This window comes from Cynocephalus volans, chromosome 2, assembly GCF_027409185.1.
Source record: "Cynocephalus volans isolate mCynVol1 chromosome 2, mCynVol1.pri, whole genome shotgun sequence".
Classification (NCBI taxonomy): domain Eukaryota; kingdom Metazoa; phylum Chordata; class Mammalia; order Dermoptera; family Cynocephalidae; genus Cynocephalus; species Cynocephalus volans.
The window spans coordinates 139,607,672-139,626,447 of record NC_084461.1 but is presented as its reverse complement, the minus strand read 5'-3'; the positions used below and the strand labels follow the sequence as shown (position 1 = coordinate 139,626,447).

General features: G+C 42.5%; 1 protein-coding gene across 1 annotated transcript in view; it reads left to right on the top strand.

Annotated features, from left to right (window-relative positions):
- Positions 1-7,982: 7,982 nt before the first annotated feature.
- ADAM19 (ADAM metallopeptidase domain 19) overlaps positions 7,983-18,776 on the top strand; it is an 86,541-nt gene continuing 75,747 nt past the window's right edge. Inside the window, exons 1-3 of the mRNA XM_063086356.1 lie at positions 7,983-8,079; positions 12,051-12,133; positions 16,412-16,482. Of these exons, the coding sequence (XP_062942426.1) occupies positions 7,983-8,079; positions 12,051-12,133; positions 16,412-16,482 (251 nt within the window). The remainder of the gene's footprint in view (positions 8,080-12,050; positions 12,134-16,411; positions 16,483-18,776) is intronic.

Here is an 18,776-nt window from a genome sequence, read left to right as displayed (position 1 = left end):
ACTTGAAATAAATCATAGGGCTAACCAATTAGCTCAGTTGTTTAGAGTGTGGTGCTGATAACACCAAGGTCCAGGGTTCAACCCCTGTATCATCCAGCCACACACACAAAATAATAAATAAAATAAAATAAAAAAGGATTATAAACTTAAATATAAAATGCAAAAATATGAAACACTTAGAAGATAACACAGGAGAAAACCTGGATAACCTTCGAAATAGCAATGACTTTTTAGATATAATTTCAAAGGCATGAGCCATGCAAGAAATAATTGATAAGCTGGACTTCATTAAATTAAAATCCTCTACTCCATGAACGACGTTGTCACGAAAATGAGAAGATAAGACACAGAATGGGAAAAAAAATTTGCAAAAGACATTTGATAAAGGACTATTATCCAATATATATAAAGAACTATTAAATCTCAACAATAAGAAAATAAACAATCTGATTAAAAAATTGGGCAAAAAGACCTGAACATACACCTCACAAAAGAAGATAAACAGATCGAAAATAATCATGAAAATATGTTCGACTTCATATGTCTGTCATTAGCAAATTGCAAATTAAAACGGCAAAATACCACTACACACTTATTAAAATAACCAGAATCCAAAACACTGACAACTGACAATACCAAATGCAGGTGAAGATGTGGACCAACAGGAACTCTCAATTATGGTTGGTGGAAATCTAAAATAGTACAGCCACTTTGGAAGGTAGTTTGGCAATTTCTTATAAAAGTAAACATTCTTACCACACCATCCTGCAATCATGCTTCTTGGTATTAACACAAATGAATTGAAAACTTATGGCCATACAAAAACCTGCATGCAAATGTTTATAGCAGCTTTATCCATAATTTGCAAAAACTTGGAAGCAACCCAGATGTCCTTCAGTAGGTGAATGAATAAATAAACTGTGGTACATACAGACAATGGAATAAAGAAATGATCTGTCAAGGCATGAAAAGATGTGAAGAACCATAAACACATATCACTAAGTGAAAGAAGCCGATGTGAAAAGGCTACACACTGTACGATCCCAACTATATACAGTCTGGAAAAGGCAAAACGATGGAGATAGTGAAAAGATTAACGGTCACCAAGGGTGAGGGAAAGGGAGGGATGAGTTTGCTGAGCATGGAGAATTTTGGGACAGTGAAACTACTCAGTATGACCACAATGGTGGATACAGGTCATACATTTGTCAAAACCCATAGAATGTACAGCACCAAGAGTGAAGCCTAATGTAAACTGTGGACTTTGAGTGATAATGATGTATTAATGTAGGTTCATTGATTGTAACAAATGTACCGCCATAGTGTGGAATGCAGATAGTTGGGGGAAGGGCTTGTGTGTATGTGGGGACAAGGAGGTACAAGAGAATCCTCTGTACTTTCTTCTCAATTTTGCTGTGAACCTAAAACTGCTATTTTATTAATAGTAATAAAAATATTACTATTAGGGTCATGTGGGAACAAATAGTTGTTGACGCCTCTATCTTCGCTGTTCTGCAAATAAGGGGTCACCATCCAGATGTACGTGCTTCTGAGGACAGGCTGAATTCAGCCAGAGTCTACAGAGTGCCAAGGAGGCAATGAGAAAAAAAGTGATTAGGCCAGGAGTTTAAAGGTAGGATGCCCTGCAAACTTTAGTCAGGATGGAATCCATGGCCATCTCAGGCAACTTCACCTCTTCAAGCCTCAGTTTGCTCATCTGTGGTAACATCAGAGTAGTACTGTGGTTGTAGACAGTGACTTTGACATGACTTCCATTTCTGTTTGAATCCAGGCTTTGTCTCCAACCTGACAGCTGTATGAACATTCTCTGGTTACTCTTCTGTTGCCACCTCCAGCCTCAGTTGCCTCATCCATAAAGTAGGAATATCAGTCGTACCTACCACAGAGGGGTGTCCTGAGTATAAAATGAGATAATGCACTGGGTCCATCATAAGCCTTGTCCAATCAGTAGTAACTGTAATTATTAGGGTGAACCATATACCATCACCAGTGTTTGACTATTTCTGACTCACAAAAGTCAACAATTCCATATGGTTTGACCTACTATTTCCTCACAGAACTGTTATGGGTACTAAATGAGATGATATAGACACTGTGCTCAGCACCAGTCAAGGTGCTCAACATATGATAGTGATTATTATTATTATACACAATCGAAGATAGTACCCGATGTTGAGAAATCAAAGGACCCAAGTCACACATCAAGAAACTTGATCAACCTCTGTAATCGATCATTTAATTTACTTGTCAGTTCCTAACCCCTTCTTTCTTTTGTCCCACCTCCCCCTATTGTAATTGTTATGCTGGAGACATAACACCTCTGTAGATTCTAGCAGATGCCAAGCACATAATTGGTGCTCAATAAATGCTCTTTGAATGAGAGATTCCAAGAGCTTTATGGGTTTCCCAGGGATTGAGGAGATTTGCTTCTCCTGTGGATTATTGAAAAAAAAAAAAAGAAAGAAAGAAAGACCCACATCTTTAACATAACCAAAAAACTTGAGTAAAACCTTATTTTGGCTTTAGTAACTTCTATCAAAATGGATCTAATAATCATAACTGGGCTACCTCATGGTGTATTTAAAGAGCAATAGAGTTGCTGGGAAACAACACACCTATTACAATGGCTAAAATAAAAAGAACCAGCAATACCAAGTTCTGGCAATGATGCAGACCAACCGGAACTCTCATACATTGCTGGTGGGAATGCAAAATTGTATAGCCAATTTGTAAAATATTTTTTGCAGTTCTTATGAAGTGAAACATATGCTTAACTACAATATCCAGCAATTCCACTTCTAGTTATTCATTCTAGAGAAATGAAAACTTATGTTTACATAAAACCTGAATATTTATAGTGACTTTATTCATAATCATCAAAAACTAAAAACACCCAAATGTACTTCAACTGGTGAGTAGATAAACTATCTATGGTGCATCCATATAATGGAGTACCACTGAACAATAAAAAGGAAAGAACTATTGGTGCATGTTCTTTCCTTACACATACACCTCTGGTCTATATGTCTTTTTCCATTGACCACAATTTCCACAACAATGTTATCCAATAATAGTAAGCATGGCTCTTTTGTTACTGATTTAGCAACTATACCTCTAGTGTTAACCATGAAATATAATTGTGGCTCTAACTTGGAGAAATATACACTTTTATTTTCAATATATAACTTTCCTCATTATAAAGAAATAATATATGTTTATGAGAAAAATTTAAAAAATACAAAAATGTAAAATAAACTTTTTATTTTCATCATTGTCACAACTATCCAATTTGTTGTGTATGATAAATCATCCTTTAACATAGCTAAAAGTATCATTCCACTTTTATACTTTAATATTTTGATTATCTTGGAATTTCAACAAATGACTTTTTTTTACATATTAAAAATAAAAGCAGTAAGAATGCAAATAGATGGCAAAACATCCAGAGGTGTGACTTAAAGATGTAAAAGATTGCTAACCTCAATAATGATCAAAAATTAAATCGTGTTTTTTAAATATACCTATACATATATATTTTTAATTAAAAAAAGAGTTTTTATTGTAACAGTTGATGGTACCTATCTGTGGGGTACAGAGTTGAATATCAATTCCTGTGTGCAACATGTGATGAAAAGGAATCATAAATATACTATGTTAAGTGAAAGGAGCCAGAATCAAAAGTCTGTATCTTTTATGGTTCCATTTATTTGACATTCTGGAGAAAGCAATACTATAGGGATAAAAAACATATTAGTGATTGCCAGGGGGTTAGAGAAAGGATCAAATACAAAGACATAGGAGGGAAGTTTTTGGGGGGATACTGATTGTGGAAGTGGTTATTTGACTGTATGTGTTTGTCAAAACTCATAGAACTGTAGATTAAAAAATGAAAATTGTTAATGTGTGTAAATTATACCTGAATAAACAGGACTTTTTTTTTTTTTTTTTTTTTTTTAAAGAGCTAGTTGCTGGGAAATGGTTCACAAAGCAAAATTTTCACAGGGCCAACATTATTCTTGTAACAGAGGCCAACAAAAATAATTTCTCCATGAGTGCCTTGGTAGTTTGTGCTGAGCTAGAATGAGGCAATCATTATTATTATTATTTAATTTATAATTTATTCAACTAAACATCTATTGTGCCTTTCAAATGTTGGAGGGATGAGAAAAGAACAAGATCCAGCTCCTATTTACAATGGGCTCACAATCTAGTGAGAAGGGGTCAAAAAAGACAAGGATACTATAACATGACTATTTGATAACAAAGAATAAGCGCGTATTAGACTCTTCACACATTACACCACTAAAAGCACAAAGTAAGCGTTATGAATAACACTGCACCGGACTAGCAGTAGAAGGACGGTAATGTTAGCTAGTATCTATTGACTGCTTACTATGTGAGAGGTGCTATTTTCAACACCCATATTAGCCTCTCAAAAATGGTAGAGCCTGAGGCCACACAACCGATAAAGGACAATAAGGAAATTTAACCCCAAGCAAGATGGCTATCTCCTAACCATAACAGGATACTATAGCTAGAGAGAAACAGTGACCTGGGTCATCTCCACTTCTGAATTCTGGAACTGGTTGCTGTAACTCTGGCTCAGTTTTCCTAACATCACAGGAGAAAGTCAACCATGTGCAGAGAGGTCAAGTATGTAAAACTCTGCTTAAGACATGAGGATGAACCCTTTTTCTTTTTGTGTTCCTTTCTGTGTTTACTGTTTACCCACCCCTCTGTTACTAAAGCAATACTTAAATATGAGTATTGTAGAAAATGAAAGTGGGAAAAAAGACAAACAACAAAAAACCCGAACCAAACAAAAAAAACCTTCATCCATAGTCTTACATGCAGAGGTAACCACTGCTAACATTTTGGCACATTTCCTTCTAGTCTTTTTAAAAATGTCTTTTATTTACATAGCTGAGATCATACAGAAATGTAATTTTGGATCCTGCTTTTTTTCTTTCATTTAACATCACTGCATAAACTCTCATCATTTTAAGTGGCTGCATAATGATCCATCATATGGATATTCTATAATTTATGAACTGTTCTGCCACATTGGATATTTAGGTTGTTTTAAATATTTTCACTATTATAAATAACACCACTATGAACATTCTAGTCCATAAATCTGTGTGTGCATTGCAGATTATTATTTCAGGATAGTTTCCCAGAAATGTTATTGCTCTGTTAAATGTAAGGAATATTTTAAAGATTATGTGGAGATGTAGTATTCTTTATAAATAACAAATACATTCTTTACAAATACATGGAGAGGTTTCCAGGAGGTCAAAAGTTGTATAGATACTTGTTCCTGTACACAAGTTTGGAGGGATGGGACAAAACAGAATTGGGAACTTTCTGATAGCTCGGTCGTGCATTAACCACTGGATTTTTCTCTTGTGAGCTACATCCAAACTTTCAGGGCTACATGCTGATTGAATATTGATCAATTGAGTACCAGAAAATGGAAGGGAGGGCCAACCCCGTGGCTCACTCAGGAGAGTGCGGCGCTGGGAGCGCAGTGGTGCTGCCGCTGCGGGTTCGGATCCTATATAGGGATGGCCCGGTGTGCTCACTGGCTGAGTTGAGCACGGTGCGGGCAACCCCACACCGAGGGTTGTGATCCCCTTACCGGTCACCAAAAAAAAAAAAATGGAAGGGAATTTCAAGTATGGAGTTTGTATGTCTTTTTGCAAGATCTGTCCACAGAATCCGTTAGGCATGGCCTGTTACCGCTTTCTTCTTTCCAATTTTTTCCTTTTGGAATGGGAATGTCTGCTCCTATGCCTGTCCCACCATTGTACGTGGGTACTTCAAAAAGTTTGTGGAAAACAGAATCAAAAGATAATATGAATCTTTTCATGAACTTTAAAAAATACCGTTGTAATTTGGAACCGTATAACTTGTCTGATTTCATAGCTACAGAGGAATTTTGCCTCAGGACGAATCCTACAAGTGTCACCCACACCTGATTTAAATGATATTTAGATGAGACTCCAGACTTGGAATTGATGTTAAGACTTTTGGAGCTGTTGGGATGGGGTGAACGTATTTTGTATGTAAAAAGTACATACATTTTGGTGGGCCAGAGGGAGGAATGTTATGGACTGAATTGTGTCCCCCCAAATTCATGTTGAAACCCTAACCCTCAATGTGATCATATGTGGAGACAGAGCCTATAATGAGGTAATAAAAGTTAAATGAGGTCATGAGAGTAGAGACCTACTCTGATAGGACTGTTGTCCTTATAAGAAGAAGAAATACCAAAACATTCTCTCTCTGCACACACTCAGAGAAGGGGCTATGTGTGGTCACAGTGAGAAGGCCACCATGGATGAGCCAGGAAGAGAGACCTCACCAGAAAACAATCCTGATGGCACCTGGATCTTGAACTTCTAGCCTCAAGAAATATGAGAAAATACATTTTTGTTGTTTAAGCCACTGTCTGTGGTATTTTGTTATGGCAGCTGGAGAAAAATAATACAGTCCCTAACCACATCCATGGCAAGAACCACATCATTTTTCCCCCCATGTGTGCCTGTGGGTAGGTTTTGACAGACCTACCCACCAACCATCTTCAGGAGTGCCTTGTCCTCCCCAACACACAGTATTTTTAGTTGGGCAAACCTGGGTTTGACTAAAGAGACTCATGAAAGGAACAGATGATGAGAGGTCTGAGGCTAGGTTTCTAGAATCAGGCTTTGCCAAAACTTGCTAAGGGATCTTAGGAAAGTCACTGCTCTCTGATTATCAGGTTCTTCATCTGTAAGATAAGGTGTGCTGCATCAGGCTCTGGAGTTACACAGATATGGCTTTGAATGCAGGCTGTGACATTAGCTGTGTGACGGTGGGCAAGGGACTTAGCCTCTCAGATTTGATTTTCTCATCTCTAAAACATGGATAATACTAGTGGCTACCTCATAAGATTGTTGGTCTAAATAAAAGAGATAATGTATGCAGAGTCCCTGGCACATATAGGGCCAATAAAAGATAGTTCTTTTCCTTGATTAATTAATAAATTATGTAAAGTGCTGAGGACAGTGTCTGGCACTTAGTAAGTGCTACACCAGTCTTAGCTATCATGATTTTCTTATTCTAGCAGATAGTGAGTCCTCAATAAATGACAGTCATTATTATAATTTTCGGGTCTCATTTCCACTTCCCTCCAAAACTCTAAACCCTAACCATCCCAAATTCTGGTCCTCCACCCCCTCCCGCCCACTTTTTCCCATACAGCCCATGGGCTTTCCCGCCCTAGCGTTTTGTCTAGGCTGTTTCCTGCGCCTTGGGTTCCATTTTTCCTCCTCCAGAGCTCAGATGTCTTCTCTGGGATTCCTCATCTTCACCAACCCCTCCTCCCAGTCAGAAGGAATGGCTCCTTGATTTGTGTCCTGCTAAAACAACAACTCCATATAGCACTTAGTTCTTTGTGCCTGGTGATTCTGTTAACTCTTTCGGAGCCTGCCTCTAAGAGTGGCGGTCTCTGGGAGAACGGCACTGGGTGAGTCACCTCTGAGTGTCACCCAAGGCAACTAGCACAGTGCGGGACAGAGTAAACGGGCCGCTGCACAGAGAAGGGTCCAGTTTAACTCCTAGAAGCCCGACCCGACCCTCCCCAGGCCGCGTCCACCGTGAATTCCTTCCCCTTCTCGGGCTCCAAGTCTTTCTCCCCCTCGGTGTCCCTCACCTGAGTCAGCCCGGCTCCCCAGGGGTCCTGCCGGCTCCTCCCCTGGCCGGTCGCTCCAGCCCCCTCCCGGCGGGCGCCTCCCCTCCTCCAAGCCCTGGCGGAGCCCGGCGGGGCTGGGGGCGGAGCGTCTCGGCCGAGGGCTGGGCGCCGGGTGGGGAGGCGCTCGGCGAGCGGTGGGTTTCAGACGCACCGCCACCGCCGCCGGGCCGGGGGGCAGGCATGACCCAGGGCGTGTGAGCGCCGGGCGCGAGGGGCGGCCGCCACCATGCTCGGGGGCGCGGGCGCCGCCCGGCTCTGCCTGCTGGTGCTAGTCTTGCAGCTTCTCCGGCCGCGGGCGGCGCAGGAGCCGGGATGGACGAGAAGTAAGTGCAGGGCGCGGGGGGGATGGAGGCGAGTGGGCTGGGTGGCCCGGGGACCGCCCTGCGGGTTCGGAGCGCCGGTACCGCGATCCCTACGCCTCCTGCAACTCCGAGGGGCCTGCGCCCCCGCCGCCCCCCAGCCTGGGAGCCCAGGCTTTGTTCCCACGTTGTGCGCCCCGGGAGGTGGTCGAGGTCGGCGAGACCCGGAGCAGACAGAAAACAGCCGCTCCTTTCACCGCCTTGCCTTCCTCTCTCTCTTCTTTCTCTGTGTTTCTGCTCTTGCCTTCTTTTCCTGCTGCTCTCCGGTCTCTCCTCCTCCGTTTTCTCACGGTCCCTCATCTCCGCTCCGCCTCTCTCTGTCTCATCTCTATCTCTGCCGCCTGCTGCACGCGCCAGCCCCGAGCATCCCGGGCGTCCAGCCTGTGCGGCCAGGGGAGCGGCTTCCTGGGACCGTGCTCGGTGTCAGGCGCACGCGGGCGGGGCAGGAAATAAAATGCCCCCGGGGAGACGATGGTAGCGGTGGTGGGATGGTTGGCCGGGTATCTCCGGCCGTACACTTTGGACCCCTGAGCTGGCGGAGACCCTAGTGAAGATCAGGTCCGATGCACCCATTTTACAGATGGGGAAATTGAGGCCCACTAAAGGGAAAAGACGTGCCCATGGCTGCGCCACGGTTTGAGGTCCGCGCTGGCACTGGAAACCAGGGCTCTCTCTCCACCTCACCCGACGCTCGCCCTTTCTCTGGGCCTCTTTCCCCTGTGAAGGGTCGGACTCGGTGGTTCCAGTTGGGATGCTGGGTGATGTCTATGTTTCTCACAACTAGTTTCCCAGACACCACCCCCTCCCCGGCCCCATCCCTCTGGGGCTCTCTGCAGATTTCGCGGAAGGAATGGTCCCGGGGGGCGGTGCCCGGGATCTGTCATTATGACCCGAGAAAGCTCAGCCCGGGCTGGGCCGCTGCGACGGGCTGGGCTGCCTCCAGACCACTGCCTGCGGGACTAACAGTCAGCGTTTTCAAATAAAGCGAGCGGCGGCCGGGTGGGGCGGGGCGGGGCGGGCTCGACCCCCAGCCGCCTGGAGCCAGGAGGCTGTGCTCCCCCGGGGCGCTGAGGAGCTCCGGGGGCGAAGTCCCGCGGTTCTCCCGTTCTCTGGGGGACAGACAGAACCGCCCTTTGAGCTCTTGCACCGAAATGAAACTGAGGCACAGGGGGTTCACAGCGAGCCTGAGGAAGCCCTTCTTTTTCCTGGAGTCTGGGAGCTTCTTGAGAGAGAGGGAACCACCTCTGTTCATATCTGGTTTTTTAGAGCCTAACGCGAGGCCCGAGTCAGTGCTTAGTGCAAGAGAAAAGCCTGAAGAAAGGCAAGGAAAGCAAGTTATTGCTCCGACTACAGGCGCCTGCTTTGAGTCTTGAATCCTTGGAGACCACCCAGTGAGGCAGAGTCGCTGTAGGATATCTGCGAAATAACGAAAAATATAAAAGGAATAAAATGATCTGCAATCCCCAAATATACAGTTGCTATTAATATTTTGGCTTTTTCTCTCCAGTCTTTGTGTGTTCCTATAAATATATATATGTTGATAAAACTGGAACCATACCATATGTACAGTTTTGTGTCTTGTGTTTTTCACTTAACATCATGAGCATTTCCCACATCATTAAATTCTACCAAAACATGATTTTAATGACTCTATAAATTCCATCAAGGGACTGCAGAAGTCTAAGTTTCAAAAAGTTAAAAACATGACTGTCATACAAATGTGGCAAAGATTTATTCAATTCATTAATGAGGTAGTGTACAGGATAGTAAAGCTGGTTCAGAAGAGATGAGAGGGACAGGAGTGACACAAGCCTTGGAGAAAGAATGTTGAACTCATGAGGCTGGGACAGACACAAATGTGGAGGGTGCCTCTTGGGGCAAAACAACCCTGATTCTTGGTTATCTTTCTACTATAGTGAAATCATTTGCACCTCTATCAGACAGAAGTCTGCCGGTAAACATAAAACTTCACAGAATCTAGGCCTTTAATCAATAGTAAATAGAAAGTCAATGGTACCTTTAGGTAGTTCAGTAATCCATGGGAGGCCTTGTTAAACAATGCTCCAATATAACATTGAAAAGATATCCTGCTTGCCCTTTGACTTATTTCCAAGTTTTGGACAATTTTTCTTAAGATGTACTATGTTCCTCTATTGAAGAGACTTTAGGATGCTTTCAGTATTTTTTTGTCATCATAAATTAAGCTCTTTAAATATTCTATTAAATATAACGTAATTCTATTTTGTTGAAAAGAATCTAGATTTATTAGAGATACCATGGCAGGTTCTGTGCCCGTCTTGTTCCTTCATGAATATTAAGAACCTGGTGTAGTACTTGGCACATCGTTAAGTACTTAAAAAATATTTGATAACTAAATGAATGCATTGCTTCTGATTTTTACCAGTCTGATGAAAGTGTTGGTCCAATGAGATTATTTGTTAGGATGTATTTTGATGACATCCTGTAATATAAGTACATTATATTAGTAATCTGAGAGGAAAGTTACTCTTTAACAGAACAACCACAGCCATCTTTTTTACCATTCATTATATTTCTATGTGATTGATGTAATTGGTTTAGAAAGAAGAGATTTTGGAGTCCTCACCTTCATCCACAGGAGTCCTATGGATTTGGTTTATTCTTGTGGGGACAAATTTGTTTAGGTCTTGGGAAATCACCATTTGAGTAAGATGGCCTCAAACCAGTGTTTGAGGTCTGTACTCAAAGGTTGAGAGGTTGAACAAGTCTCTTCTGTAGTTTCAATTCCCTTTCTTGAGAAATAGGAATCCTGCTGTCTACCTTGCTGGGGTTTCGTGAGGATGAAGGAGAACTAGGTGGTGAGAGGGATTTGGAGAGTAAGAAGCAGCAAACAAATGCAAACTTGCCATTAGGCAGCTCAAGTTATGTAATGATGCTTTGAGGATTAGGAAGCAATTTCACATCACCTCTTCCCAGTAATGCTGTGAGATGGGCAGGTGGGTGTCGTCTTCAGTTTACAGGTAAGAAAACTCAAAAGCTCAATGGGAACAGTACCTATGGATTTGACCTCCCCTCCAGAATATACCCAGAATTCCGCCACTTCATTCCTCTCCACTGATGTCATTCTAGTCTGAGCCTCATCGTCTCTCACCAGGGCTTCCACAAGCCTCCAGCAGCCTTGCCTTCCTGCTTCTACTCTCACTCCCCCCACCGTTCTCCACCCCTCTCCCATTCTCCACCCAGCAGGCAGTCAGCCTTTTTAAACCTTGTACAGATCATATTGCTTTGTGTTTAACACATCCAGTGCCTTCCAAGTCAATTTATAATAAAATCCAGACACTTTCCATGGCCTCTGCATTATCAGACCCCGGGCCGTCTTGCTGATCACATCACTTACCAATTTCCTCTCTTGTTTACTCAACTCTAGCTATCTCTACCTTCAGCTGTTCCTTAGACAGGCCAGGTTCACTTCTGCTGAGGCAGGACCTTTGCACTTTGCCAATCCCTCTACCTGGGGCACTCTCCCCCCAGAACTTTGCATGGCTGCTTTCTTTTGGTCACTCAGGTCTCAATTAAGTGCCATCTTTGCTAGTCATCCTGTCCAAAATAGATACTCCCTGCTAGGTATCCCTTTATTCCATGATCCTGTTATATTTTCTTCAGGCCACTTAATACCATCTGAGAATGTTTGTTCATTTTCTGTCTCCCACCTCTACAAGGTAAACTTGGCAAGTAGAGCAACCGTATTTGTCCTGTTTACCATTATATTGCCAACACCTAGACAGGCGCCTGGCCTACAGAGAAAGCACCAAGAGTTGGGAGTCCAGCAGGTCTTCTAATGACCCAGCACGGAGTTCTTTCTGGGTGGCAGTGGTTGTTGCAGACAGTGCATGCATGGCTTAGCTAGTGTATAGAGGTCTGGGATTCCAATGGTGTGCACCTTGTATTGGCAGGAGGAAGTGGGGAAGGTGGCCCCCAGCTGCAGCATGAACTAATGATACCTCAGTGGAAGACTTCAGAAAGCCCCACGAGAGAAAAGGTAAGACTCAAAAGCTTTCATTTTCAGAGGCAGGAGTTGATAACTTGAGTCTGTGAAGCCTGGGGCCACCTACTCAACTTTCCTGGAGGCCCAGTCATCACCATTAGTTCTGTTTCTGGCCCACTCTGTCTGTGTTTTGGTTTTGGATATCCCAGACGGGGCTTTCCTTCATTGTCTGACAAATTTTTCGAACACTTCCAAATGACATTTATTGAGGAAATGAAAATTCACATTAATGCTGACACAAACTAAGTGCAAATGTGATGGTGTCACAAACATCACTCACTCTGGATTGGAATTCATGACATATTGTCATCGTTATTTTTGCTCTGCATAGTACATGCTTCATTTTATTGATGAGATAATGTACTTGGAGAGCAAAAGTATAATCTAAGCTATTTTTAAAAAGAGGCAGGGTCGGGACCTAGTACTGGGGAACGCATCTTGAAATGCAAGAAGCTCCTCCACCCTGAACACCAGCAGAATGTACAGGCTTTGCAAAGGGGATTGGGAACAAGACAGAAAACATTATTCTGTTCTTTCAGAGAGGACTTGTACATCTAGGATATTCTTTGTGGTTCTAGTTTTTACAGCTCACGTGAGACATGAAGGAGCTTTGAAGGAAGATATGATTGTTGTATGCCAGTAACCAGCTATTGACACTACACTTTCTAAAAAATTTGAGCTTACTCGTTTATACAGTAGGGATAAGAAGGAATAAGGAGGGAGAGAACTGGGGAAAGGGGTTGGTTTCTAAGATCTTTTTGGGTTCGAACGGACTGTGATTTATTAGGCCACATATAGGAGCAAGATTACAGTAGGAGGGAGAGGTGTCAGGAAAGACTCAGACATTGTGGCTCTTGAGGATGGAAAGATGGATGGAGAAGAGAAATGCCCGGGATCCTTGAAGTTATGGCTAGAGTAATACAGACATATCCAAAAATGTTCCAGCTTGGATTTACTAAGGGAACTTACAGTGAAAATTCCAAAACAAATAAAAGCAAGTAACATTTTGACCTAAAGGCAATAAATGCATGGAACTCATCTCATCAAAAAGTAGGAGAAGCTGAAGTAGCTTCAGGAAAAATCTAGACAGATTCATGGATGGCCATCCTAGAGCAGATTATTTTTAAAAATTAAGATCTTAGATATCGCAACCCATCCATTATTGCTCGAGGAAAGGATCTGATACTTTTTATAGCGGCTTCTTTGTTCCCTCCAAATGGGAGATGCCGTGTATCCTCAGGAAGGGCCTGAGAAACGAAACAGAGGACCAGATCCTATCTTTGTTCCCAGCCATTGTCTGCCCAGAATATGGGTCACTGTATTCTGTAGAAATAGTCAGCACAGAGCCTGGTACCATAAATATTTGCTGAATGAATGAATGTCAGAGAGGCTATGTGTTGCATTTCACTCAGGCCTCTTATTCTCATTAATGTTATTCATTCATTCATTAAACTTTAATTGAACACTTACTGGGTGCTAAGTATTATACTAAATCTTAAGGGGGATAAAAATATATAGGACAGGTTTCCAATACCCTATGGAGCTGAAGATCTATTTAACCTAATCCTAAAGAGAAAGGACTTTTAACCCTTCCCCAGGAGAGGTGATAGTGCCCCTTCCTAATAACAAGTGGAGTTACACAAGAAAAGCTGGTGAGTAGAACTAGACAGGGAAGTTTCAAAGATCCTTAAAATGCAGTTTCATTGTTTTGCTTGAAATGTCCCATGGAAACAAGGAACATCATATTTTAGATATCAGTGTCTGAGTACCTTCCAGAATAAAGAATTATTTTTGGATTACCCACTTAATAATAAATATTAGTACTCATGTTGCAGCTTGTGTTTCTTTGGGGGACAGGTGATAGTGCTTTGATTTGTGTCAATATTCTTTTTTTGTGTGGGTTGTCACATGGTCACCTACCTCTTTTTTTGGAGGGGGAGGCTGTTTGGTATGGGATCACCTACCTTTTGAATAAGGGATTTGCTACACCTCTGTTGCTGTGAGCTCTTTCTCAAATGCCCTTTGGGGGTGTCCCTGATGCAGAATGTGATCGGGCAGGGCACTTACTCCAGAACTCCCCAGAATAAAGTGGCAAAAGACCAGCAACCGGAATAGGTATTGGCAGAGCCGACTCAGGGCACCAGAAACAGAAGTGAATCTCTTAGTGAAAGTTAGTGGGCAAACATCTCCCACAGCTTCCTACTCTCGTGGATTTGAAAAGTCCCTTCTTGGGATGGGGTAATAGGATAAATTATGCAAGGGACAGAGTTGCCCAAGAGTCCTTGGTCAGAACATTCAGATCTGATCAGAGCCCTTGGTGACCCAAAAGTCTCAGGGATGCCCAGACCCTACTGGGGAGTGGGATTTGCAGGAAGTAAGAAGGGGAATATGCTTAGAAGAGGTAGGCCCCCAACCAGAGGTGGCAAAGCAGGTGACCCATTTTTCAGATGTGCCAGAACCAAGCTTTGATGTCAACCTTGAAAGGGGTAGAAGCTCTACTCTAGCGAGGACTTTTGTCACTTAAAAGGGACTTAAGAATTTATCAGTTTCTTGGTCCCAAGTTAGAGAGCTCATATTTAAAACACCCCAGAGGCTTACATTACCATCACTTAATTGTCAACAATGAACCCTACATTGTTGGGTTCAATCTTTACTCTTATTTTTAGCATTATAGAAACAAAAACACAAAGAATCTATCTGTTTTAAATATGTAAATATTCTGTTTTAAATAAATAGTTTACTCCTTGGAAAAAAGTTCAACAGCCTTAGGTTGAATTTTTAAAGCATGAAGATTTTTTACAACTTGGTTTTTAAAATTTCTTTGAAATTTCCCACAATAATAAGGCAAAAAGAGATTAAAAGTTCTTTTCTTAAATTATAAAAGCAATTATAAAAACATAGAATGATGCACGAAATAAAATTAACACGTGATCCCACTGCCTAGAGTAACTATGGTAACCTTTAGGTTTCTTTCTCTCTACTTTTTTTCACTCTACAAAAAAATACAAAACTACACAAAAGTATATTTAAATAATACATACAGTGTTATATTTTGAGGATTTGTGCCTAATGTTCACTATATAAACTTTCTCAATAATTTAAAGATTGTTTAAAGTCACTGTTTTTAATGACTGTCTAGTGTTCTGCCATCAGAATAAATCATCATTTATTTAACCATTCTCTTATTTTTGGACATTTAGGTTATATTTCATTATTCATCATTATAAGTAATAAATGTCCTTGAATATAAACCTTTGCCAGTACTTCTGTTTGTTCCCTTCAGATAGTTTTATATTATTGGGTCAAAAGGTCTAAGCATTTTTAAACTCTTGGTCCATACTGTCAAATTATTTTCCAGAGAGTTGGTATCAATTTAAATTCTCAATGGTATGATCTACTACACTGTGATTTACAGTTTTAAAAAATCTTTGACACTTTGATTTTTTAAAGGTACTTTTTTTTTAAATGTGTGTTTTGGTGGGGGGCTGGTTTACCAGTGATGTTGAGCATATATTTTGTGCTAATTGGCCATTTGTAGATCTAAGTGATCTATTCTGGGTGTGTAACACCTTTGGCCATTAGCAGACTACTTATGTGTAAAATATATCTACTTTTGTAACTATGAAACCTTAATTTGAAGTGCTTTTAGTTGTTTCCTTTGAGATGATTGGGGGTTTCCAAACTGAGGGCCAAAATAAAATAAAATAAGGACCCACTATGAAGACGATCCCCTGGTATTTTATAAGATAACAGCCAACATATATTGAGGGCTTCCTGCGTGCCAGGCACTGTGATAAATTATTTACATTCATTATCTCACTTAATCCTTATAAAATCCCCATAAAGTTGACTATTACTATCTCTGTATTTCAAATGAGGAAACTGAGATGTTGGGAGGCTCAGTAACGTGGCCAGGTTCACACAGCTGCAGGTGTCAGAGCCAGCACTTAATCCAGATCTGACTCCTCACATAATTTTCTACTGAAGATCGTGTTTTCCAGCTTTTTCCTTTACCAGACCCCATGCATACACTTACACCACATTTCAGCTTGGAGTTTCTTTCCTTTGCCTTTCAGGAGAAAGCAGACAGGAGAAGGATTGGGGTCATTCTGGGATTGAGGACATTTCAATTTTGGGCTGGACATGCAATTGACCTTTTCTCATTTGTCTCCCATGGATCAATGTTCAAGCACAGTGCTAGACCCTGTGCCCATTCCTGGGAACCTTGGTCCCCACTTGTAGGAACTGACATTCTTTTGTTGTTGCTTTTAGCATCCACTCAAAGCTGAGCTCAGGGTAATGGCTGAGGGGCAAGAACTGATCCTGGACCTGGAGAAGAATGAGTAAGTGGACTCCTCCTTTGTCTAAAGTCAAACAATTAAAGTCTATGTCAATGCCAGATGCAGGCCTCGCTGTTTTGGAAGGAAGCAGTTAGTGGAGTGACCCCAAACTCTGAATCCTTGGTTCCTTGGGGAAGCATCTTACAAAGACAGAGCTTTTCCACAGTCTCTTGACTTGCTGTGAAATTACTGGAATGCTTAACGTCTTGCTTGAATTTTCTTAGGCTGAATTTCCGGGGCCTCTTAGAGTTCACTGCAGGCGCACAGGGGTGTGTGTATGTATGAGATTAAGGGAGGGGAAGGACTGGAGGTCCTGGGCAGCTGCCTTGCTAGCTCCAGCCTAGCACATGGCAGGAAGTGAAGGAGATTAAAGGAAAACAGCAGAGAGGAGAGAGGCAAGGCGGAGTGTGCTGGGATTTGGAGCCTGAGACCCTGATTGTTCTGTCTGTTCTGGGTCAGCTAAATCTGAGATGTTACTGATAATGGCACCGTCAGCAGTCTCCTGGCTCCATCGGGCTCAGCTGCTCCAACTTCCTAACCTCATTCATCTTGGGTGGTGGCCTGGCTCAGAAATATTTCAATATTGATTTGCCGTCAGGCGCGGTTGTATCTTGATTCATGTTATCAAGGGGGTGAGTAGACGTAACGCGTGGCTACATCTACTGCCTGTTCTTTGGCCATTTCCAATCTGCTTGGCCACTGAAGAGCCCTCCTTACTTGGCCAAGGGACTCTGAAGGCCTTCGGTATTTCCCCACCAACAGTCCCACTTGCGTTCTGCCACCCAGACATCACAGATAAGGCTGGTTGGCTTGGAGAGTTGCCAGAACCCTCTGGAAGCCAATGAGTAATCAAATGCATCACTGCCAAGAAAGAGACAGAGAAGGATCTTCCCTTTTCCAGAAGGATGGGAATGACTGCTAGGCTTGGTGGAAAAGAAGAATATGATCTATTCCAAATTTGGGCTTTTTGGCCACTTGCAAATGAGGATCACCCAAGTGTTGTTAAAGTACAACTCAAGCAGCTTGTGTGGTAATGGGGCTTCATCCATATTGTTCCACTGCCGCCAGTATACAGTGGCTTTCGGGGAGCCAGGAAGATGGGCATTGCTGTCATTTTTGCTGCTCTCCTCTTGAGAGTAAAATGTTCCTTTTCTCCTATTTCCCTGGAACAGGCCTGGCTGGCTGCATCCCCAGAGGGTGCAGGCTCTGCTTGCCCAGGACTTCTCTTTGGGTTGTCTTCCTTTGGTCCTACAAGAACAGACCCTTAAAGGATCTGTTGTTGACAGTCTCTCTCAGGCACCTGCTTTAGTTTCTCATGGCCCCAGCCCTTTAGTTCTAGTTTAAGTGTTTCCTGTTGTCACCTGAGTCTAATCTCTCCCGTTCTGCCCTGAGTTGAGCATATGACCTTTAAGCTTCCTCTGATCATCCCAAGTGACGGTGTTGGTGTCATGGACAAATCCTTAGGAGTTGCACTGGCCAACAGGGATCTCAGGACTCGAGTCCTGGTCCTTCTCTCCTGTTTTAGAACCTTTGCAAGAGATCATAAGAAACTAGGGCGGGAAGACACCTTAGAAAACACCTTAGAATGCAACGGTCTTATGTGCCGATGCAGAAACTTTGACTTAGAAAGGGATAGGCACTTGTCTAACGTCGCACAGCAAGTAAATGAGAGAGGTGAGACTCGGATCATTTGTATTCTTGGCTTGGTTCTAAGGTCACAGAATGTGACCCAGGGCAAATTGCTGAATCTTTTAGAACCTTAGTGTCCTCATCTACAAAATGAGGATAGTGATGCCAACCTCACAGGATGGTTATGGACTGAATGAGGTGATGTGCACAAAGGGCTTATAGAGCACATCGTGTGTGGTCACTATTGTTGTGATTTTTATCGTCCCACACTGAAGTTCCAGAAGCGAGCTGGCAGACGTGGTTGTATTGTCTGCAGCTCTCTTGTTTTACAGTGAGCAGCATGGGGCTGGATGTGTGTGGTTCCTGGCCTCCTTGAGTTGGCAGAAGGCAGGAGACTTGACAAAAATGGAAGCAGCAGAGCCAAGCAATATGACCTCACCAGGTGTCCCTGGGGTAATGGCTTCCTGCTATTTTCATCCAAATTGGGCTTTTTGTTTTGAACATGTGTTAGGGAGCGGAACTCCAACTGCACACGACTTCCTAGTGCGTTTATTTCCCAAAGCCTTCTCATTCATGGTGCATGCAAGTCCAGATTCAAAACAGCGTGGAAGCGGGGAAGAAGCTTTTCTGATTGCTGTGTGAAGGTTTCTATAAACCCATGATATTTG